General features: G+C 51.3%; 1 protein-coding gene and 1 long non-coding RNA gene across 14 annotated transcripts in view; one reads left to right on the plus strand and one right to left on the minus strand.

The window, feature by feature from the left end:
- Positions 1-24,110, plus strand: part of SAMD11 (sterile alpha motif domain containing 11) — a 221,908-nt gene that overhangs the window by 101,248 nt on the left and 96,550 nt on the right. For 4 of the 13 annotated variants that reach the window (XM_066982194.1, XM_066982195.1, XM_066982196.1 and 1 more), the window contains 3 exons: positions 6,241-6,282; positions 7,587-8,395; positions 9,990-10,081. In XM_066982194.1, the coding sequence (XP_066838295.1) occupies positions 7,603-8,395; positions 9,990-10,081 (885 nt within the window). In that variant the 5' untranslated portion in view covers positions 6,241-6,282; positions 7,587-7,602. Of the gene's footprint in view, positions 1-833; positions 968-6,240; positions 6,283-7,546; positions 8,396-9,140; positions 9,208-9,989; positions 10,082-24,110 lie in introns of those variants that run through there. The other 9 variants (XM_066982193.1, XM_066982192.1, XM_066982197.1 and 6 more) reach the window with 8 other exon arrangements.
- Positions 511-8,299, minus strand: LOC136786871 (uncharacterized). The gene is made up of 3 exons (XR_010826364.1): positions 8,158-8,299; positions 4,938-5,021; positions 511-3,255 (listed from the first exon to the last, which is right to left on the minus strand). It is a non-coding gene; the product is annotated as an uncharacterized lncRNA (long non-coding RNA).

Below are 24,110 nucleotides of genomic sequence, written 5' to 3' on the forward strand. Positions count from 1 at the left end.
CTTCCCAGCTCTGCTTTATGGAGATGTTTTCTCTGTTTTACGAGCAGAGAACCTGAGCTTGGAGTTGCTAGGTGAATTGCTGCAGTCACAAAGTGAGGCAAAATAGGCAGAAATAGAAGCTGGAATGCCTGACTCCACATGTAGAAAAGTTCAAGTTTGGAAGTCTGACAAACAAATAAAACTCGGTGCTAACTAGTTGCAGCAGGCAGCTTCTCTTGTCCACAAGCATGCTGCATTTGCTATGAAGCAAGGCAAGAAGAGCAGAAGAGTTGCCCTTCTTCCAAATCACCATAAAGAGATTCAAATGTACAAATGCTTGTTTACATATTTTTTGAAATTCCCTTTGTTTTGTTTTTGTTATTTTTTTTATATCTTATCTAAGTTTTTGTTTGATTAAAGCACTCTGTTGCAGTGTAGTCATGGCAACAAGTTTACTTGAATGAGTCTCTTTTTCTAGGAATGTAAGATATAAAAGAAAAGAAAAACAAACCCAAACAAGACAGGCCTTCATGTGGTCCTGACCCAGCCTTTATTCATAATGATGGAGGCGAAGGGAGTAGTGAGTGAGGAGCGAGCACGGAGTTGTTTATGTGCATTTGACTCTGTGAGTTTGCTGGAGACTCTGCTTATGTCTGCGACTGTTCATACGAATGCCTTTGCATATCTTTTATTCAAATACAGCGTGCTTGTGCATGACCACATAAGAGCTTTGGTCGCAGTGACGACGAAGTCCTGACTGCCTCCCTGTACTGAGCTGGATTGTTCTGGTTACAATTTCAGAGAAAGCACAGCGGCACAGACTTTGGTGAGAATTCCCCGGAGAAGCGCCGGTCCACGTTGGTGCACCTCCTCTGTGATGTCTGCTTGGAATACCCTGTTAATTCATTAACATTTAGCTACAGCAGATGGATGGTTGCAGTCATATCTGGAACTGCAATAGAGACATCACCCAGACTAGGACCTATGCGTACGTAAAGTTTTACGGTGCTGTAACAATAATTGTTCAGAAATGTTCCCGGTGGAAGTTGCACAGCTGTCTGGTGGGGTGCGGCTGTGCTAGCGGAGAGGTGATGTATGCTAATCCCATAATTACTAGGGCATTGACTACACAACACCGATTTCTAGAAAGGAGGAGAATTAGAACAATACAAAACCTGTCTGCAGAGATGCCCAGTGATTTAAAGGCTTTCGAACATGTTAGCCCTAATTAATGTGAAAGCTGTAAGCCGGCTCAGGTAGTGTGTACTTCAGCACCTCCTAAATTGGTTAAGGCAGGTTCTACCTAGCCTTTAATTTGACCTCTCTAGCATGCATTAAAAGTAGTTACACCTTGATTACACTAGACTCTTGTGACACTTCACTTCCAAAGGATTAGCTAACAAAGTTCATCCGCCTAGTCTAAACAGCTGTGCTTTGTGCACACGTGTTTGTATACACTTGTGAATGAGGGGACAGGCCCTTGGCTGCTTCTTTTATAGCACTGTTTGATGCTGGGGTGGCACGCCAAATGTTATCTTCTTCTTGGTGGCCGCTGATTTTTTATTGTTTTAACCCAGCAACAGATTCCAGCCGTGCCCGGCTTCTTGGATAGCCAGTTTTTCAGTGTTTCTTTTTGTTACTATGATTGTAGGCGGGAGGGAAGGCAGGAAGTTGGAGAGTGGAGTAGCGCAGAGTGATCTACAAGTGCTGGGACACAGCCAAGCTTTAGATTAATACATCATGACCATCATTTCACCATCTTTTGATACAGTGAGTTTTTCTTAGCAATGGAGCAGATTAGAGTAGAAAAAAAAAACAAAACTAAAAACAAACTTTAAGGAAAAAGAGAATCTGGTGATGGCTTTCTTCTGCATTACAGCTTTGATATCTCAAGTCTTTCACAACAGCTACAAATTAGCAGTAAATAACATCCCAGGAGAGAGGAATAGGCGAGAGAGAAAGATGCGTTTTTAATTGCAATATGGGCAAAAAAAAAAAAAAGTATAGTTAATACAGAGAGAAACACGGGGAGGCTGTCCAACGGCTGGAACTGCAAAGAAGAAGGCACTTGCCTTAAAAGTAAAGGGTCAGAGAGAATTGTTAATATAACAGCAGCTTTGATACTTAAAGCCTTATTCCACTGGTGATTTCTGTAAGTGCTCTTTTTACATCACACAGGCACCAGTTGAGTGTAGCTAAATTTGTTGTTTTCCAAAACCTTTGTAGGGAAGGGCAATTTCCTGTGGGCCTTGAACACTGAAGTGTGAAGTCAGTAAAAAAATTTTCCATTGGTTTAAATGGAAATAGGAATCTGCCCTTTTAATTGAAACTTCTTGTTGCAGAGATCTCAAAGCTGATTCTGATCCGAATTTCCAGCATACCTGAACTCCAACCACTGAGGAAGGGAGATGAATCAGTACTTTTATCCTGTTAGGTTTTCCGGTGCCGTATCCTCTGTATTGAACTACGTAGATTGGTCTCACTGGTGCTCTGCTATATGGGGTACTTGTAGGGAAGGTGATTTGGAAGAGGTATTTCATGAAAATACTTGGATGAGAAGAGGTTTTTAACCCACACTGACTGTCCCGGGCCGTTCTCTTGGAAGCAGACAAAGGTAGGAGGTAGGGATGTATGCAATTGACAGCTCTGGTTTGTTGTGTAACCTCATACTACCCTAACCCTACTTCCAACAAAGAAACAAAATACCTCTTAGTGAGTTCTAGGGGGCTCCTTTTTCTCCCCAATAATTCAGTGTAAGTGGCAGTCTTCTGTATCAATGGGATTAAAAAGGGTACAGCCCAGCAGTTCCCGAGGAAGCCCTTTTTGAGAAGCAAACCCCTTTCCAGTGTCCTCCTTGCCAACCCTCCGCCCCTGAAGACCCTCGTGTGCCCTCTCTGCTGCTGCTCTTGCTGCTGGGCTGTCAAAATGTCTCTCGTAATGAAGCAGTCTGGCCTGAGGCTAGTATTACCTCCAGTACTGATCCTGCTGAGCGTGACTCTGGCAGCGTGGCTGGGCTGCTCACGTGCTGCAGCGAGCACAGAGCCCGGCCACACCTGGCAAGGAATAAAAGACAAAAAGCCGTGAATCCTGTCTGTTAGAGAGCCTTGATGTCCTCCGAGGCTCTAAAAGGGACTGGAGAAGGCATGAATTTGGCTGGCTCGGGAAGTGGTGGTGTGGCTGCTTGGTCTCCTGCCTTGTCTTTCGGTCAGCTTAGGGTGACTTGGTAGGGTCAGAGCTGTTGCTTTCCATCACGGGTGTGATCATGTCAGGCCAATTCTGGGGGAAAGATCGAGGAGAGGAGTGGGGAGAGGAGCTGTTAACTTGCAGTCATAAAGGGCTAAGCACCCCACCTTCATTCGGGGAAATGACAGGGCCCAGGGAGTACTGCCCCATTCGTTGAAGGACCTGCTTAATTACCTGAGCTCTCCTGGTGTGCAGGACACAACTTTGCTGGCATCGTTACTTTGGGGCTGTGAGAAACCCCTGGTACGGCACGGCCAGCCAGGGCTGTGCTCTAGGAGCACTCTGTGGAGTCGGTCTGCCCATTTTACTTGTGCCTGGGTGCCTCTTTCCTCCCAGCCTCAACCTGCCTTTCCTGTCAAGGGGCAGAGCCTGCACCTACAATGAGTTTTTAAAACACTCAGCACCAGGGACCTTTGATCTCAGTTAGAAACCCAGGTTTACTGTCACACGTAAATAACAAATTACATATAGGATGTTCCCTCTCCTTTTACGGGTAGAATAATGGAGGCCTCTCCAGGATAAGTAATTTGTCCACGAAACTGATGACAGAATAAGGAGGAAAATCCTTATCAGTTAACTTTCAGACCTGTGCTTGAAGCACCATCTCTTCTTGTAATACGCTTTACAGGACAGCTAGCTCTTGGCTGCTGTTGACACATTTGATCAGGAAGAAACAAAAGGTCCTGGTTTTGCTTCAATCCAAGATGATGTATTCCAGAAGTGAGGAACTAAACGTTAGAAAACGATCACTATTTATTACGCTTAGTGCGGTAGTGCCTCTCTGAGCAGATTAAGAATCATGCTTTCACTTTGCTAGGTGCACTGGAAACACGCTAAAAAAAGACGGTGATTTGCACCCCCAGACTTTAGCACACTCCAATTCCTTAGTCTGGCATTTGCAAAGCATACCTGGTTCTCTCTTCAACCACGTGTGCGTGGATTTGCTTAGATCTCTCTGATCTGCTCGCCAATGGTGAATCTGTTTACACTAATCCTGAGAGCTCGACTCTTAAGAGACTGGAGCTGAACAACTTGAGGCTCCTGCTGTTGGACTCAGACTTCCAGACAGAGCTCTAATGCTTTATTACAGTGAGGAGGGGTAGGGAGGACTTGGTAGTAAATTTTAGTACTTGTAAGAGACTGATGGCCTTGAATCTGTGCCTCTTGAATCCCTCCAAACTTTGCTGAGGTCTTCTGGAAAGCCTCGTGTGTGTGCAGGAAACGCAGCCTGGCCCAAGCCCTGCACCTCGTGTTGAGCCACCATCAGGAAGCCTCCCTCTGCCAGTGCTTGGCCAATGCACCTATGTCTTGACTGGCATCAAATACCCATTCTGGGGGGACCGAAGCGCAGCCAAGTAGATGCTGCCCTTCCAGAATGAAGTCAAAGCATATTCGCTTATGAGTAGGTTCAGATCTGAGCCCAGTTTCTTTAGAGATTGAAAGCAACTGAGCTGACATGCAGTGGGAAAACCCCACGGCAAGTCAGCTTTTCCTCTGAAAAGAGAAGGTAAATACAAGTCCTCTGGGTTAGGAAAGGTTTCATCACAGGTGGCTGATAGGGGCAGAGCGGACGCTAGGTGCTGTTAGGGGAGCTGAGGGAGCAGCCAACCCACGGGATCCGAGGGGCCTGGAAGTGCCACAGGAGGACGTGTTCCTACAGGGTGAAGGCCGTTCCTGCTCCTGTGAGCCCTCCTGGAGGAAGCCTTGAGACCCACCTTTGAAGACGGCCAAGCTGTCTGCACTTGGAGGTGAAGTTGCCATTGCGGATGGAGGTGGCAGAAGAACAGCAATCACTACGACTGTAAAAGAAAGCAAGCTTTGAGAGAAAATACTCATTCCCCTCTAAAAAATGAAAAGCAATCAGCCCCGTGAAGCCAAGTCACAAAGAAAATGGAGTCAAATGAAGTCTGAAGCAGCTCTGCGAGCCCTGCAGAGAGCTCGGGGCAGTTGTAGGTGTGCCAGGCGAGGAGGTTTTCTAGGAGGACAAGAGCAGTTCTGCTCACCCTACGGCCTCCTCACCTGAGCTCCATCCAGAATCATCGCACGCTTTTGCAGAGAATGCCTGTGTCTCCCAGAGCCTCTTCCAAGCATTGTTCTTGGTTCATTAGGTGATAATAGAAAGTAATTTTTCCCCTGTCATCTTGAGCAATCAGAGGCATTAAGAATAAGAGCCTAAGCCTGAAAGCCTAAATGAGAGGGCTTGATGGGTATGTATATCTGCCTCCTTCATTAGAGCAAGAAGTGAGAGGATTGCTCCCAGAGCTTGCATTCCTTGCGAATAAATAGGTGAGGAAGAGTCATGGTCAAACAGGGCCAGGAGATGAGATTTGGGGCTTCAGGTTCCATTCCCCGACCTGCAGAACCCCGGAGAGCCGTTTTCCTCCCCCTTTGCTGTGTGAACCAACAGCCTGTCCCACAAGGGGCCCATCAGAGGACACGGTGGAGAGAGGGGTTCCCATCAGCTGGGGGCTGCGGGGGGCAGAGAGCACCCGTGAGATCTCAGGCAAATCACTTGGTGCCCGAATGTGAGCTCCTCACCCCTATTAGCCTGTGTTCACTCATGGTGGGACTGAGTAGCTGCACGAGTAACTGCGTAAACCCAGCGTGCGTACGGCATTCACGCTCTGGATCTCAGCCTCTTTACCGCTAAAATGAAGCTTTTTAGCTTCCTCGTAAAGGTGCTGGGAGGTGGTGGGCCTTCTCATCTCTGCCCCGAGAGCATCAGAGAGAGGGCGCTGAAGGGGCAGGGGCTGGTTGGAAACTGCCCCGCTACCTCTGTCAGTGGCTACCAGAGCAGACGGGAGAGATGCAAGCGAATCCATTTCTCACTGTCCAGAAGGCAAGTTTAACTTGCCACCACCTCCCCTGTAAGAAAATATGTACTAAAGTGTGCACCTTGGAACAAAATCAAGAATTGTTGTTGTTTGGGATGGGATACCAATGCCACCTTGTAAGACCTGTGGAGCATATTTCTTGTACTGTGTTTCAGGGGATAATTTCTTTTTATTTCCCTTCCAGGTAGGATTCTTCCCACTCAGCCGATCCCAAGCAGCATTAAAGGTAGGGACCTCTCATCACCATCACAAATCTCCGTAACAACCACACAACTTAATTTTGGGCCGCGCCGTCCTCCTGGGTCTGCTCCGCGTGGCCGTCCACTGCGGCTCCTGACACAAAACCAAATTACAGCACACCCCCTACTTCTTCCTCCATCCCTAGGGGGGCAAAAGAGAAGGATCGAGCCCTCCTTCTCCGGGCTTTTCCCACCGGGAGCCTGCCAGGCAGAGCAGCGCATGCAGCCAGGCGTGCGGAGGGAGGCGAGCCCGGCTGGCAGGGGGCAAGCCCAGCCGCGCCAGCCGCCGGAGCCGGGCTGGCGGCTCCCCTGCGGCTCCGGAGTTGGCTCCGGAGCCGGATCCGGAGCTGGCCCCGGAGCTGGCCCCGCCGGCCGTCGCTCACCCCCTGTCTCCCCGCCGCCGCCGCCGCCGGCGCGGCGCTTGCAAGCGCCTCCGCTCTTTAAATGGGCCAAGTTAAGAGAAGCGGCGGCGGCGGAGGGAAAGCTTGTTTGGTCGGAGTCTGGGAAGTGCGCTGCGACTTCGGAGCGCAGATCAATATATGTCTGTCCCGGCTCGGGGGAGGGCCGGGGGGGCGAGCCGGCAGCCCGGCAGAGAGCGGCGTTCAGGGGCTGGGGGCGCCTGCGTGGGGAGCGCCCGGCGTGCAGGAAAGCACGAGCTGGCGGGGCTGTGCATGCGTGTGTATATATATATATAAATATGTAGATAAATATATATATGCACACACATATCTCTGTAACATAATACCGTGTTTGGTTTGTTTTTTTTTTTTTTTTTTTTTCCTTAAATTCCGCGCAGGAGTGGGAATTAAATATACCAACCGGCGGGGCTCCGGTGGGAGCGGGGCGAGGGCGCAGGGGTGCAGGTGGAGGGGGGGGAGAGGCCCCCGGGAAACTTCTCCGCCCGGCCGGCTGGCTGCAGCCCCCGGGCGCTGCGGGGCAGGGCAGGGGCGGCCGGCACCGGGCGGCCCCCGGGGGCCGGATCCTGCCCGCGCCCGGCGGGCGCCGGCGGCGGCGGCGGCGGCGGAGGGGAGGGAGGCGGGTGGCGGGGTGGCGGCGGCGGGGGCGCAGCGTTTCATTTTAATTATCGCTTAGAAATAAATAAACCAGGTGTCAGTTTAAAGGAAGGAGGGGAGGAAGAAGGGGGGGGGGGGGGAGGAGGGCGAAAGGGGGCCGGGTGGGCGGCGGGGAACCCTCCAGCCTGGTGAGAAGGTGGGTCGATCTGGGGGAATCAATAAGCGCTTTTTTTTTTTTTTTTTTTTTTTTTTTTAAACCAAAATAATGTCTACGGCAGCGGAGACCTCTCCGAGATGTCAGGTATTAGTCCGGAGGGGCAGATCTGCGAGCCACACGGCAGCTCCCGGGGCTACGGTACATTAGGCTCTCCGTGGGAGAGGGATCCCAGGGAGCTCCGCTGGGGAGCCAGCCCAGGAGATTTGTTCGCGGGCTGCTCCGGGGGATACCAGCCACCTCCGGCACCCGAGCGCCAAAGGTGCTCGTGTTCCTGCTGCTGCTGCTGCTGCTGCTGCTGGCGCATTTCATCCAAACTCCAGCCAGAGCGGGGGCAAGTTGAGCCGGAGACATCAGAGCCGCTGCGCTTCGGAGAGGCGAGGGCGCCCGGGGAGCGCAGCAGCACCATGCCTGCTATCAAGAAGGAGCGACTTGACAGGGAAGAGCTGGCCCTGGCAGCCTTCAACCAGCCCATGGAAACCCTACCTGACTATCTCGCCCCTCTGGCCGCCGCTGCCATGCCGGTGGTAGCCCCCCACCCGCCGGCGTACGAGCAGATCTTTGCCCACCGCGCGTACCTGGGCTTCCACGAGAGCCCCCACCCCTCCCACCCCCACCACCACCTCCCCGAGGACCTGATGCTGGAGAGGTTTTCCTCCATCCCGGATTTCCAGCCCTTCTTTGACAACGGCGAGCCTTGCATCGAGGTGGAGTGCGGGGAGAACAAGGCGCTGCTCTACATCAATAAGTTGTGCCAGGGGAGCAAGGGACCCTCTATCCGGTACCGGGGCGAGTGGCTCACCCCCAACGAGTTCCAGTTTGTCAGCGGCAGGGAGACGGCCAAGGACTGGAAGCGCAGCATCAGGCACAAAGGTAGGGGCGCTGCCCCCCCCCCTCCGCGCCCCAACAATTTTTGGGGGTCCCCAAAATTCTCCGCTCTTCCTCAGCATCCTCCCCCTCGCCCCCCCCCCCCCCCCAACGCTTCGGCGGCCGGATCCGGGTGGGGGGGGGGGGCTGTGTGGGTGTGTGTGTGTTGGGGGAAGCGGGGGGGGGGGGGCTCCCCGTTACCGGGGGGGGGAGCTCGGGACCTCGTTTTGCTTCCCCCCCCCCCCGGGGCTCTCCCCGCCGCCCCCCAGCCGGGCACCCCGGGAGCGCGCAGCGCGGCTGGAAGTTTTCCCAGCGATTTGGCAGCGCCGCCGGGGGGAGGAAGAAGAGGAGGAGGAAGAGAGGAGGTGGGGGGGGGGACACGAGTTGTGTTGGGGGGGGGGGGGGAGGCGTCTCCTCGCTGGGGGGGGGGGGGAGAAGTTTCGCTCCGTGCGGGCACACGGCGGGGGGCACCCCGGGGGCGGCGGTGGCGGCGGCGGCTTGGAGGGGGGGGGGGGGGGACAGGACGGGGGGGGGGGGCAGGGACTCGGCGCCACGGGGAGCGGCGGCTCCGTCGCGCCGGGGTGAGGACGAGGCAGCTCCGGGGCGGCGGGCGGGGCGCCGGGGGGGTGTTCCCCCGGCTGCTGGGTGGTGCGGGACCTCCGCCGTGCCGCCGGGGGGGGGAGCCGGTCCTCCCCCCCCCCCTTCCCTCCATCCCTCCCTCCCTCCCTCCCTCCTTCCTTCCCTCCCTCCTTCTCTCCCTCCCCGCCGCAGTCCCGGCGCCGGGGCCGGCGCGGCGGAGCTGCTGGTGCGGGCGGCAGGTGGAGGCAGAGCGGGGAGCCGCAGCCGGCCGGGGGGGGGTCGGGGGGGGGGAATGGGGAGGGGAAGGGGTACGGGGGGGGGTCAGGGGGCGAGGAGCGGAGCCACGCAATTAGCGAGAGCCGGGGGGGAAAGGGGGGGGGGGCTGGGGGGGCGGCTGACACCTCGCCCCGGTTATTGATCGCCGGGGGGGGGGGGGGGGGGGGGAAGGGGGGAGCAGCTTCGGGGGCTGCTCCGGTTGGCAGTGCCGCACGCCTTTCCAAGGGAAAAACCAACAGAACGGTTAAAAATCTTTTTTTTAAAAAAAAACCTTATTTTTAAAAAATTCTTAATTAAAAAATCTTAATTAAAAAATATTTATTAAAAATCTTTATTTAAAACTCCTTATTTAAAAATCTTAATTTAAAAAAAAAAACTTATTTTTTTTAAATCTTAATTTTTTTAAACCTTTTAAAAAATCTTAATTTTTATTATTATTTTTTTAATTCTTAATTTTTTATTTTTTTATTTTTATTTTCTCCCTGGCTGCCTTCAGGAAACCTCGGTTCCTCCGGGGTGAGTCAGGAGAGGCCCGAGGCTGAACTGGAGGAGCTGGGGGGGGGGGGGGGGGGGAAGGCTCCGGGCAGCTCGGGGAAGGAGCAGGCAGCCGCCGAGGCGGGTGGGTGCTGGTAGGCAGGGGAGGGTAGCGCCTGTCTCCCTGAATCCTGTCCTCCTGTGAAGGTGCTGATCTTTCTTCTTTTTTTTTTCTGCTTCTCCTCCTTGTTTCCTTCTCCTCTGCATCCAGGGAAAAGTTTGAAGACTCTTATGTCCAAAGGAATCTTACAGGTACATCCTCCAATCTGTGATTGCCCTGGGTGTCGAATTTCGTCTCCAGTGGTAAGATTACTGTTAAAATATGTGCTTTAGTTAAGACATCCCCCCTCTCCTCCGCCTCCTCCCCTTAAAAAAAAAAAAAAAAGAGCAAACCAAAAAAAAACCCACCAGCCCTTTGCTTCTGTGCTCAGCAGGGGTGGGAGCTGCCAGTCCCTGGGGCTGCCAGCGCTGCCTGCGGACAGAGCAGGTGGGGAGAGAGGTGTTTAACCCAAAGGCTGCGGCGCGATTGCGTGGCTTTCGGGGGGAGCCGGCTCCGTGCAAAGGGCCAGCAGCTTCGTCCTTATCCTCACTCTTTGATTTCTGTGTGTTTTGCAGAGGTGTAAAATGGATAAATAAAGCAGAAGGGAATTGCGAGTGCACCCGCGTGCTAGAGTCAGAACAGCCGCGGTTTACAAACCATTAATGATTTTTTTTTTAAGCTAAACTGAAGGAGGAACGGGCTCGTCTTAAACATTCACAAGTTTTACAACGTTCATCGCGTAGATCGCTACTTTTGTAGATCTTTACAGCACAACTTTTGGGTTCCTCTCTGCCTTTATCTTGAGAACTTTCAAAATCTCTATACGACATCAGCATTTTCATCCAAAAGATGCTGGTGCTGTAAATAAAAAAAAACCTACTGAAATCATGCTCAACTGAGGCATTAAAACCAGTTCTTCGTGTGCAGGAGTAACCATAAAATACAGAAATATCAAAAGGCGATGGCAAAGCTGTTGGTTCATGGAACTGAACCAGGTCTTGTTCTGAAAAGCCATCCGAGACTTAGAACATAGCTGTCAGTAGCACTGTGGGAGCAGCTGCCACTTGCGATTTGCTTCCTTTAATCCACTAAAATTAACCAGTTTTTTTTCTTTTATTGTCTCTATGAGATCCGAGGGACGTTCTCGTTCCACCCGCAGCATCTTGGTGATGCGGCACGATGGACTTGAGAACTGGAATGCTTTCTGCATGGCGTGTGTATGTGCATGCGGTGTACGTCTGCAGGCAGACACGGTCACAGCTGTGGGATCTGGGTCTGTGGGGTCAGGTTGGTGGAGCAGCCGTCCGGCCCCACCGGGCTCCCAGGTACAGCTACGCTGCCTGACGTGGTGTCCTAAACCCAGCAGGGCGGACGGACCAAAACCTGGCGTTTCCGAGGGACTGCTGTCGTTCCTCTGAGTTTGGGGGCAAAGTGGGATGCTGTGTGATAAGCTTGCTGCCGTGTTGAGTTCTGTGCATGCTTTAGCTACTAATCTGTACGGACTGGAGGCCAACGAGCAGTGATCTGAAGACCAAAGGGATTTGCAGCACTTGCTGCTGGGGCTGAGAAGTGTCTGGCCAGGTGATGCTGGCTGCTTGTCGTTTTCTGCGTAGCGAGTTGCGGGGAGTGGTGGCCAAAAGGCCACCTCGTACTTCCCTAGCAGCAGCATTTTTTAATAGATGCGCGGGGATGCTGTGCGTTTACAAAGGGAGGCAGCTGGGCATGGAACAAAGGCTATATTAAAGCGGCTTTTAAAATAGAACTGAATTTGAGAAGTTCAGACGGGAAAAGAAGGGTTCGTGTAGTTTTGGGAGAGGAGAAATGAATCCCCCCGGACTCGGCTCCTACTGCTTCCCCGCTTGTGTGAGCTGCTTGCAGGGGGTTTGATGTCAGAAAGCGCACAGCAGGGCCAAACCCCAGCGAGAGCTTTCATCCAAGCTGTGTTTCTCAGCGCGTACTGCATTTTCTGGGCTGTGATTAGGCCGTAGTCCTGACCGAGCGACAATTTCACGTTTGGAACCTGAAAGCTTTCGGTAGTGCCTGGTAGCAGCTGCGTGTGCTACACGTTCAGAACAGTGACACAAGAAAGGGGGTGCCCACCCCTCTCCACGTAGCGATCCCAGACGTAGGTACCACTGCCACCAAGGGCTGCTTCTCCCCAGGCGTGGAACCGCCTTGTGTTTTGTAGCGTGGATGAGTAGGGACGTTCAGGGCACCCTGGGTGCTTGCGTTCAGACGGAGGCACGGCGGTGGGCAGCCAGCTCCATCCTCTTCCTCCCAGAGCGAGGTCGGTCCCAGGAGAGCAGGACCCCCAGCCCCTGCGTCGCCTTGGCGTGGGGCTGGCTGGCTGTTGGCGGCTCTCCGCATCCTGCCCTTCTCGCTGCTGACGCCAGCAAGAAGAGGCAGCGCTGCAGGGCTCGGGTCGAAGCCCCCCGAGCTCGGGTCGGAGCCCCCAGCCCTGTCTGGCGCCACGCTGCTCCCCCCCCGCCCCTCCGCCTTTGGGGCCAGCCCTGCCGGGGGCTCCCCCACCGTGGCTGGGGAAAAAAAAAGTGGCGCCCGGCTCCGTCGCCCCCCGCCGCCCCGTCGCAGCTCGTTTGCTGCAGCTGCAGACAGCGGCCGGCGCCGGGGCCAGCTCCGCCACCGACCGCTGGTTTCCTGCGAGGCGGAGGGGGAGCAGCCGCGTCGCGCCGGCTGCACTGGCGCCTTCTCCCCCCGGGCAGCAGCTGCCCCCGTGCCGGCATCCATCCATCCGTCCATCCGTCCGTCCATCCATCCATCCATCTACCCACACATCCATCAGCGGGGGTCAGGGGGAGCCGCTGCCGCCCGGGAAGGCTGCGCGGAGGGGCTTGGGGGGCCCTCGGGTGGAAGAGGTTGGGGGGGGACAGGGGGGACCCCCGGGATGGGGGGGGAAAGGAGGGTGCCGAGGGGAGGGCAGGGATGCTCTGGGTGGACAGCGCGGCGTGTTCTTCCCCACAGCCCTGCCGAGAAGGGGAGTGGGGTGCTGCACGTCCCCCCACTGTGCCCTCCCGGAGGGCGGCGGTGCCCCCCGTCTTCCCATCCTGCTTTCCCCGTACCCAGCCTTTGCACCGGAGCTTTCCCAGATCGGGAGGGGAGACGCCGCGCAGGTCTCGGCCCCCGCAGTGTTTTTGGAGGCGCGGGATGCCAAGCGTCCCTACGAGAGGTTTTGAGGAGGGGCCTGCCCCCACGCGCGCACACGTCAGTTCTGGGCAGACACGGCTCGTCTCGCTTGGAGCCCTGGATGCCTTCCAGGCCATTCTGGTGAAACCCGTTCCCTGCAGGGTTCCCCCCCGTCCCCTGCGCGCCTCGCAGCGCTCCCCAGCACAACGTCTCCGCTTTCAGACCCCCGGCAGGGGCCGGGCTGGACGCTCCCTCTTGAACGTGACCTGTGGCTCGCTGGCGGCGGTCTGTGCGGCCGGGCGGAGGGGGGAGCCGAACGATTTTTGTCGAGAGCAGCACTAAAATCTTTACCGCTAAAACAGAGCGTCTTGGGTTTGCAAAGTCTGGCATCGCGTGTCCAGTGTAGCGGAGGGCGGGCGTTTCTTACGAGACTTTTACTTGGGTTGTTTCCCTTGTCAGCACGACCCTCACTGCGTGCTTGGTGCGAGCCATGCTGCCTCTGAAGGTGTGCTAGGGCTGGATGTCAAGGACTCCTCATCCTCTTTTCCGATGGAAAGAGAGGCTGAAAGGCTGCCCGCGGTGGGCTTTGAGGTTCAGGCCGCAGGTACAGAGGGCAGGCAGGCTTCTAAAAAGTCTTATTTATTTATTTTTAAATGTGCCGTAGCTGCATTCAAGCCAAACAGAAAGCACGATAGAATGTGTGGTTTTTTGTTTTTTTTTTTTCACTCTATTTCCTTCGTTGCATGTCAGGACACATGGTAATTGTGCATAACTTGGCCGATGACGATGGTAATTTGTTTGGTTACTGGGGTGGTGTTTTGCTCTTGATTTGATTTATACGTGCTTCTTTTTGTTTGCTGCTGCTTTGCTTTCTTGTTGTTGCTTTCTTTCAATGCCCCCGAAGATAAAGCATTAGTCCAAGACTTTGCCAAGGACAGGAGGAGTAAATATCTGCTTCTTTAAAACCGAGATGACAGCAATCAGCAAAGGCCCTGTTATTTAGCCCTAAGACCGCTGAGCGCCCTGCTGCCTGCCCGTTCGGAGGGGCTCTGCGCCTCCCTCCAGCGTGGCCGTGCCTGACTTCTCCTGGGGTCTGGCTGCAGCTGCAGGCGCTGCCCTGCCCCGGGGGTGCCCTCCTGCCACCGCTGCTCTGCGGCTTGCCAGAGAGCCAGGAGCAGATCTGCGTGGGGTAGGGACAGCGGTGCCACCGAGACCCCTGCGCGCTGGGACCCCAATTCAGAGGCTGCCCCCAAACGGGGACCGTGCCACGCTGGGCGTGAGTCTTGCGAGAGGATTTTGCTGCAAAAAGAGGACTTCGCCCGCTGCTGGAAAATTTAGTTGGCTGCCTGTAGAGGCAGGATTAAGTCTGAAAATTTACTTTTAACTGAATAGATTAGATTTAGGTTCCTTTCCGAGCTGCTGTGGCCTGAAGGATTGGAGCTGGAGAATCTCGGGGTTTATGTGAAGGGGGCTGTTCATAACTTTGCCTTCGCGTCTCTGGGGGCTGCCTTATGAACGTGCAAAAAGCCCCTCTGTAAAGCAGACTTATAAACCTTTTTATCCCCCCAAGGTCTTTGGCACAGTCTGTTGATTTTTATTTGTGGTTTCATGCTGATTTGGATTGTTGCTTTTAATCCAGCACATTTTAGTTTAGGTTAGCATTTGTTGGAGGCTTTTTTTTTTTCTTTTTTTTTTAAACAGACTTCACTCAGGTGATTTTTAGGGCATGTGTGCTGTACTGGAAACTTCTACCATAAATCCGAGCTCAAAAGTTTATCCAAAATCCATCAGGCACCAACTTCACAGAGAGACTGGGGATACGGCACGCTGTGCTTCTGAGTGGACAGACCGCAGCTCCCGTCCTTACTGGGAGAGGTGAGAGGCTGAGCGCACGGCCTCAGCTTGCAAGGTTTCCAAATCCAAAGGCAGCAGGAGCACGTTTGTGTGCTGCTCTCACAGGAGGGTCCCCGAAACCAGCCGTTCTTGGGCCATTCAGCACTGTGCAGGGGAAAACTGGCAGCTGGAACCGGGGATGGGTGCGGGTGAGAGGTGCTGCTGAAGGCATTCTGCGCTGGAAGTTATTCCTGCTGGTCCTCAGGCTCAGCTCGGGGACAGGGCACGCTGCCACTGCCTGGTGCTGTCCGGCGTCAGAGGTTTGGAGGGGGGGGTTGCTGAGAACAGCTAGTTATTATTTTACGCAGGGGCAGAACAAAACCAGATCAATGGGACTAAGAGTGCCAGCACAATACTGAAGGATTTAATTTTGTGGATTATTAAATACCCTCTGGAAAGGAAAATATTAATTGGATTGCAGTCTTGTGAGTGAACAGCAGAGACGTATAAGCAGCTATGGCTTAGGAAAATAATTTTATCTTCCTGTGGATTTTAAAGAGGTCCAAGTGGGGGAGGTCTACCGTAGTGCAAAAACAGTGGTGAAGATTTCTGCTTTTTGGTGAGCAACGAGGAGAAACTGGGTGCAAGAGGTCTCGTGTGATGGAAGGAGCGAGGAAGCTCCATCTGTGAGCTCAGGTTAGTGTCTGTGAAGTGTGTGAGCAATGGGCTGGGCTGACCCACCGACTTTTGGGGTGGTGTTGGTTCCTTGGGAGAGCCAAGGCAGAGCATCGCCTCTGCCGCTGCCTGTTGTGCCCTGCGGCGGGCTCAGGGTTTTACGCACGAAGGCAACGGAGGCAGGATGGGCTTTGCAGCCAGCACTGCTTGCCTGGCGAGCTGTTGGGTTTGTGTTCCACCAGGCCTGGAGAATCTACTGCAAGAAAGTTACACCTGGGAAGAAAGAAGGATAAATAAATATATAAAGCAGTGAAAGCAGCAGCATCTTGTTAGCGGTGTGTCAAGGGCAGTGTAAAGGTGAGATAGGATAAGTAATTTTGCTGTCAAAATTATTTAGAGATGTCATTAAACTGCTTAGGGCTGTCTCTGCTGCTTCAGGGCACAGACACCTGGTTTTAATTTGCAGTGGTCTATGTCCAAACCTGCTGGCCTTATTCAAAGGGATCAGTGCTAATTTGGAGCCTGGTGGCAAATGCCTTTCGTGAACACGGGATCTAAATGGCAGAGGTGACTAAAGGACCAGAATTAACTCCCTCATAAACTCTGTTCATTTTTCTTTTCCTGGGGTTGTAAAACTATAACGTAGTTAAGTTTGCAGAGCTGATGAACTTTTCAGATTGCTTGTTCTGGTTCAGCTCTGGGGAAAGAACAGAGAAGCAGTCTTGTATTGGCCCCAGACGTTGGCAAAGAGACCCACGCTGTTCCTAATGAAGTAATGCTTGGTCAGAATTTTGCACTTGCAGAATTACTTTGTTTTGTCTATAATTCTTTTTCCTCCCCCCCTTTCTCTCCCTCTCTCTCCTTCCCTCCTTTCTGGATTGTCTTGTTCTGTTCCTTATGCACAGTCTGTTTCCTTTCTCCGGAAAACTTCTTGCCACACAGCAGACACCGGTGCTGACTCTTGCTTAGCACCTCTGCCCTCTTCGCTCCCTTTTTCCTCCTCCAGATTGAAGTTCACCATCTTCACCAAGTCAGCAGCTGGAGAAACACCTTTCTCAGCATTTCGGGGCTCCTTTCTGCTTGGAGCTATTCAGCTTCCTCGCTTCTGGTAGTGAAAAACTCATTATCAGTCTCTGTGTCCCAAATTTGTGTTAAGGGTGATGAAAAGACATCTGAAGAGTTATTTATTGTTGCAGGGTTGTAAGTAAAACGGAGAGCATCCTCTTTAGCTTCCTTGCTTTGCTCTTATTCTGCTCCTGTCTGAAGGTAAATCTTCTGTGTGTGCCACCTCCACTGCTGGAGTAACAGTGCATTTCCTTTCTTTTACTTTTGCCTGTTATTTAAAACAAACAAACAAAAAACAGAACAGAGAGGAAATTACACGTTCCCCTGGGTCATAAATATAATCTGATGTGGGATTTTGTTGTAACAAGTCGGAGGAGGAGGAGGGATGGATGAAGGGAATTCCCAGGCTAGGAAGGTTCTTGTTCATTTATTGTAGCTCCACTCAGTGTGGAGCTTGTCCCTTCTCCTGATTTCGCTTTATTTTGCACAAGCACACAGAACTGCAAAATCCAGGAAAACCTTCAAGCCAAAATTTGCGCTTTTGACTTTCTGTATGAAAATCTTCCTGCACGCCAAATCCCTCTGTTTTAAAGCGTCGAGATCGCTTCAATCAGCGTGCAAAGTAGACTTTTTCAGTCTCCTGTATCTCCAGCGAGGCGGACACCCGCGCCTGCATCTTCCAGCACGCCACTCGCTGGAGGCAGCCTCCCTTGGTGCAACGCGTGCCGACGGCAGCGAGCGCTGACTGCCGTCCCCAGGGCTGCTCTGCTGCAGCATCAGAGCAGGGCCTCGTCCAAACCGCCGGGTTTTTTCCAGTGGGGCTCTTGCCAGAGAAAGGTGAACAGGATTTGACCCCAAGTTGCAGCTGGGAAAGGGAACGGTGAGATAAATGGGCGAGCAGCGGGCAGGGATGGAGGCTAAGTGTCCTGCCGCTCCTTGAGGGACTGAAGAGCTGAAAGCTCCCATTATTTTGCACACTAATTGTTCATCCGCATTTGTGCTGCCGCAGCAGCTCTTGCTAGTGGAGATCTCCCATATATTTGGCCAAAGGCGCTGTATTTATACCGGCACATGTCCGCTGCTCAGCTCTGCCGAAGTGGTGCTGGGGCAGTGACGTGGAGCAAGAGGCCTTGCCACGGCTCGGTTGTCTGAGAGCATCTTGGTGCTGCCTTGTGTTTTATCGCCTTGAAAACTGGGAGAAAAATGACTTTGGAATAAGGTTTCATTAGTACTTTGAAAAGTAACAGCATTTTCTGTCTTTAGATGTAAGTCGGTGGGCAGTACCCATGATTTTTGCATTGTGCTGGTCAGTTGGGGAGGTAGAACCTTTCTTGAGTAGCTTCCAGATCATTAAGAAGCAGGAAAACTTCAGAGCTTTTGATGATAGAAGAGATACTTGTCAGCCCTTTGGTCCAGGAAATACATCTGCTTCTAAACTATTTCTGATGATGGCGCTGCAACAAAGTCGTGTGTTGGCTCGTATCTGATTCCCGGTGTGGTGTCGGGAGGTGCGATCGCTTCGGATCGTGTAAGAAGCAGCTCGGGGATTTTAAACAGCTTCAGTGAACTTGGGCATCTTAACCACCGCAGCTTCTTCGTATGAAACTTTTCTCTTGACAGAAAGCAGACCACTCCGCCCCAGCCCGAGTGTCTCACCCCTAGGAGCTCGTGTTTATCGCCGCGTCCCTGGGGCCTCGCAAATTCAGCGTTACGAGTAGGTTCCTCTCCGACGGTAGCTACTGCTCTGCCTATCTCTGCCCATCAAATTGCAAAAACTCCCCCGTAACCCCATCCTTTCTTTTTATCAGGCGATGAATGCGATAGGTGGTACTCAGCTCGGCTGGAGCTGCTTTTGCCGTGTTGCTAGGGCAACCGGAGATAGCCCCCGAAGACAGGAAAGGGCAAGCATTCCTTTCTGCCACCGGCTGGAGCATCAGTGATTGAATGAGATTAGATGGAATTAGATAATCCTGAAATTCACAGTGATTTGACGCCAGGCCTTTATTAAATAAGTAAAAGTACCAGCCCTTATAGGAAAAACGAATTCTCGTAGATCAATAACTTTTCCCACCATTTGTCACAGCTGTGATTCTGAAGATCTCTGTTTCTGTGATATGGGGTGAACCACACAAACAACCCTTTTTTTTTTTTCTCTCTCCCAGAGGGAACTATGATATCAATCCCTCGTTTATATCCCCCTTGTGATTCACCCACTTAACCATAAAGTACACTTAGAAAGGAAAGCACTACAAGATTCTGTAGTGATGGTTCAATGAACTACGGCTTACAGGAGTTACTTAAAAATTGTACACTGGTACTCTTAACTATAACTGTGTTTTAGGGTCTTTTTTTTTTTTTTAAAGCTGTGTGTTTTGAACGGCAGTGTAGTTTTTTGTTCCTCGTGTGTTCAGTGCCTAAAACTGCTGGGACCTCATCTGTGCTTGGCATGTGCCTCGCTCAGCTGCAGTAGAGTTGATAACACTGTATTTTGATCGAAAGTAGATCTGGGTAAAGTGAGCATGGCCGTGTGAATGCAGGATTGGACTTTGATCACAATCAGTCTAGATTTACATCAGTTTGACTCTGTTGACTTCTTTTTCATCTTCGGACTGGCATGGCTTGCATCAAAACTTAGCCTGCATCAGAGGATACCCAGCAGAGCACGGAAAATTTGGTGTCTTCTGTCCCTCAAACAGTTTTGTTTCTTGTCAAGCTAAATTGGCTCTTTCTGAGCAGAGGGCTGATTTATTTATTTTTGCAGAGGGGGTGCTGTCTCTCGGGTGAAGCTCTGAACACCTCTGCAGGCATAGGGGACAGAACGTGGTCTCAAAGCCATCAGGAAGGAGCATATCCACAATGAGAAGGGCAGCCTGCCTACTCTCTATAAGGATGCTTTTCATTCTGAACAAAAATATATAATAAACTAGGCCTGTTTTTTTTGTTGTTTTTTTTTTGTTTTGTTTTGTTTTTTTTTTTTAAATAACAATGTGATTCCTTAAAACATTTTCGGCTAGAAATTCTTGAGCGGGTAAATCAGGGCTGTAAATCTGTGTAAGTCTATCTGCACTTGTTTGCACCAGCACCGTGGATCTGGTTTTCTGAAGTCTCACCTTACGTTGCTCTGCTGTATTTCTCAGAAATAAGTTCAATAAAAGTAAATCAGTGAGGCTGATAAGCATTGCTGTCCCCTTATGGGTGCAGAGGGCAAAAATCTTCCTCGCTTTGGGAGGATTTAGTTTCATTGACGTCTCTGCTATTGTCTTTAAAACATTATAGAATTTTTAAAAAGTATCTTAAAAGGATATTTGAAATTATATACTCTACAAGATACTGTGCTTTTCCTCTAGCAGTGCCGAAAAGCTAACTTACTGAGAAAAATCTCATTGTTTTGGTGGGACTCCTAATACCCTGGACTGTCTGTCACATCAGGGTCTAGAACTAAGGATACACAAGGATACAGGCAGTCTGAATTGTCGCCCCTGCCTTTATTTAGGATTCAAATGCACTGAAGAGGGCTGAGTGATGAGCTGTCACGTCCCACTAGGAAGCAAAGCCAGGGCTCCTCCAAAATACAGAAAAATCTGGGGTTTGGGTCTTTACCCCGTGACAGAAGATGATTCCTGCTGGTGATCAGGTTTCCCACCTCTCCTGCCGGCTGTTGGCTCTGGCTGCTTTGGGAAACGAAGCCCCACTGTGCGAGGCAGAGGAGCTGCTGCCGCTTCCATCCAGGGCAGAGTACCGCTGGAACTACTGGTACGTCCTACGGGAAGAGTAGGAAGCAGTAGGAAAGGAAATGAGCCAGCTGTTCATGTTTTCTTCAGGTGGCAGCTTCACCAGGGTTAATCGTGCCCTGTTGCCTAGAGGTTTGCCCACAGGACCCCCAACCCACTTTGGGGGAACCAGAATCCTTCCTGGGAAGAATCTGGCTTTGTAAGTGTAATAGCGGCGCAGTATAAAGACCACACATGTGTTCAATACATAATAAAGTCTAGGTATCGGTTGCTTCAGTGATTTCCCATGTTTGGAGACCAGCCTCCACCTGGGGAGGTCTCCCCGAGCTGACAAAGGAAAATCAACTGGAAACACACATGGTGCAGAATTCCTTGTGGTGAGGATTGCACTCCAGCTTGAAGTTGCTTGCATGTTTTAAATTGTACCCTGGAGAAGCTGCCCTTAATTTGTTGGAACTGTACTTTTCCTCTTATTTTTCAATGCCATCTCAGTGCATGATACTTTTTCTTAAATGCTGCGTTATGCGAAGGCTTCTTCTCTGTCTGGAGGGAGCTAGCTGACACCGAAGAACATAACAAACTTGGGTGTTCGAGGCTCTTCTGTGGGTTGGCGTTGGGGAGATGCCTGGTAACCATGCAAAGCACGGGGCATTTGGAGAGAAAGACTTTGCTTTGGCTGGTTGCTATTTATTACCACTGAATCCCAAAATAATAGACATCAGATTTTGAGATGTCAGTTGGCAGCGATCCTGCTGCGTGTTCCCATGGACAGACAGGCATGGAAAGCCAAAACAAAGCTACTCAGACTCGGTATTTGATGAAGAAAACCTGATCTGTAATGGCAGAACGAAACCCACAGCCTGCACCGCGGGACGGGCGTCCTACGAGTGCTGGCGCTGGCGGAGGGGAGCGGTGGGCGCTGTGGGCTGGCAGTCAGGTGTCTGCTGGGGATAACCCACCGTGCTTTCTCAAGCCTCTGTTTCCAAAAGCAGCTTTTTATCTGGGTTGTTGGACTTGGCTTACCAAGAAACGTACTTTTCTCAGGGCCTAAACACCTTTTATTCCCTTTCACATCACAGGGCTGTGCCGTGTTTGGTACCTTTGCACGGCCTTCGGAAATGTGGGCACTTTCCGTGATTCAGCTTCCCCATGTGCAAGCTGGGGAGAGCACCGCCAGTGCTGCTTATGGAAATCAAATATTTAGAAATATGGGTTAAAAGGACAAGAGACCACTGTTACCATCAAGTTTAAGGTCTGGTGCTATAATAAGAAATAGGACTTCCCCAAACCGGTTCCTCTTTATGGTGGCTTGTCTTTGCAGTTTTCTTTTTAAGGAAAGCATGCAGTTGTGATTAAAGGTCCGTTTGTGTATTTATCCTAATAAATAGTTTCAGTGGGTAGCTACTCACACTATTTAGGAAACATTGATGATATTGCTAGTTCGGGTTTGTTCCGTGTCACATTCCTGCCACTTGGTCCCCTTACAGCTTTGTATGTCCTTCAGAACTCCTTTTAGTACCCATCATGAAGCCACCTCTCAACCTTCTCCTTGGTGAGTTAAATGGAGCGAGGTTCTTCAGGCTGTCCGTGTAAGGAGGTGACACCAGACCTTTTGTCTGCATTACCGCTCTGTGAAACCTCGCACTGTACCAGCATCCGCCTTGAACTGCTGGCACTGAATTCAAGTGGTGTCAAGCACACGTGTGTGTGTATGCATGTGTCTGAGTGTATATATCCACATACACACACACGTATACGTGCACACGTGTCTGTGCACACTGTTAGCTTCCTGCTCTGGCATTTATATGTTCATGTCATTGATACTGCTATGGCGTAGCCCATGGTAAACCTCTTCACCTGAGTTCCACCCTGACCTTGCACCTTGTTCAGCATCCCTTTTTCCTGGGTAATGTTCCCAGATGTTTAAATGCCAGCTTCTCCCTCTGTTGTGTGTCTGTGACCCTGGGATTTCGATACTCGCCATTAACTCACACATTCGTGATAACCACCAAACACCAGTGATGACTCTCTTTTCCTCCTGGTTATCGAGAAAAATATTAGAGAGAATTGGTTACGTGCTTATATTCTGGGATCTTTTTATCACCTTTTAATCCAGTTAACTTGGGCTGTGTTGGCTGGTAGTGCTCTCATTTCTCATTCAAAAAGTTGTATGGTGTAAGATCAAATAACTTGCAGAAATCTAAGCACATTACACAAGTACAATGGTCTCAGCGAAGAAGGATACCGTATCAGTTTATCATCTTTTCCATGAACAAACTTTAATTTGCATAAATTATATCGCCCTCCTTTAATTTATTACCGCTTGTCCAGTTTCCTCTATTTCATTATTTCTCCTGGGGGTTATAAAATTACTTGGATTATCCTGTTTATGCTTTTTAAAACACAGGCCCAGCGCTATGTTTTCCCGTTTACCTTGGATTTCCTCATTGTTCTGAGACTCATTAAAGATCAAAGTCAAGTATATAAAGAACTTCCCTGGCTAAGTCCTGAAACTCTCCGAGTGCAAGTGATCCAAGTCTGCTGATTTAAAACTATATAACTTCAGAAGTTTCAGCTTGGAAGCCTCCTAATGTATTGCTGGAATGAAAAGTATTTCATTTTCGTACCAAGTTAGAGCTAGCTTTTACTCCCAGTGCAGAAATGAAATATTTATTGAACATTCTGATTTTTTCAGCGGTTCTGACAGTTCTACCATTCCCATCCAGTTACAGACTGAAACCATTAATACCTCCTCTGCTTAATAAACCAGTGTTTACAAACCAGTTTGGAATTCTCCAACGAAAGAAGGAATTATTAAAATTACAAGTGCAATTATTCAAGATTAGGATCTTTATAATGGGCGAGGAAGCAGAGGCCTTCCCCATTACAAAGGGCCCTTTACTGCGCGTTACGCTGATGAGATGTCCAACTGTCTTAACGTCTGTTACTCCTTAGTTTTTGGTTTATGTCTCCGGTGGGATTGCTGCCTTCTTTGCTTCCTGTTGTTCGGTGCTGGTTTAATCAGAAGCCTGGCGCGTGGCTCAGCTGGTGGAGCCTTAGGCTTCTGCGGAGGGCAGGATGCTTTCCCTTCCTCGGCTCAGCGCCGCTTGCCAGGCTGAGTGTTTACAGCCTGCGGGTTCGGGTAATGAATAGATGTGCCGGGCTTCAAAAACCCGACCTCTGTGGCTTTCTGATGAAAGCCAAGCCGTTCTCCCCCACCTGGATGCTGCTCTAGCTCACGCTCCTTTTCTGGCTGCTTCTGTTTTCTCCCGATCTTCCAATCAAGCCTTCCCGCTTGGTCGCCAGCTTACGAAGCAAGGCGGCGTTTGAATTATCCGAAGAAGCCCGCACCGTGTGTTTTGTCAGAGCTCGCTCCTCTTCAAACAAGCAGATCTGCCTTCCCTCGGTGTTTGCTTTAAATGCTCTCGGAAAGGTCTCGGCGCGGGGCTGTACGTGCAAGAGAAGAGGTGGGGATGTGATGAAGCCACAGCACAAAACTCCTCTGCTCCCGGGAGTACCCAGCGGGAGACGCCTCGCCGTGCACCTCCCTCTGCTCCAGGCCCGTGTTCTCCCAGCTCTGGCTGGCAGAGATGCTGTGCTGTTAGCCCGGGCTGGCGCAAAGCATCTTGATGCCCTGCGAGCTGTGAAACTCGACATATGCCGAGGCAGCAATAGGAGGAGGATCTCTCCTTAAAGCTTCCTGGGAATGTTCTGACAGTATTTCATCTGCCGGGGGCTGCGGTGTCACTCAGGCTGATCCCAGTAGGCCAAGGGCTTAGAATCAATAACGCCCTTGATCAGCAAATAATTCTACCTTGATCAGAGAATCCTGGTAATTAGAGCTAGA

This window comes from Anser cygnoides, chromosome 23 (assembly GCF_040182565.1).
Source record: "Anser cygnoides isolate HZ-2024a breed goose chromosome 23, Taihu_goose_T2T_genome, whole genome shotgun sequence".
Classification (NCBI taxonomy): Eukaryota; Metazoa; Chordata; class Aves; order Anseriformes; family Anatidae; genus Anser; species Anser cygnoides.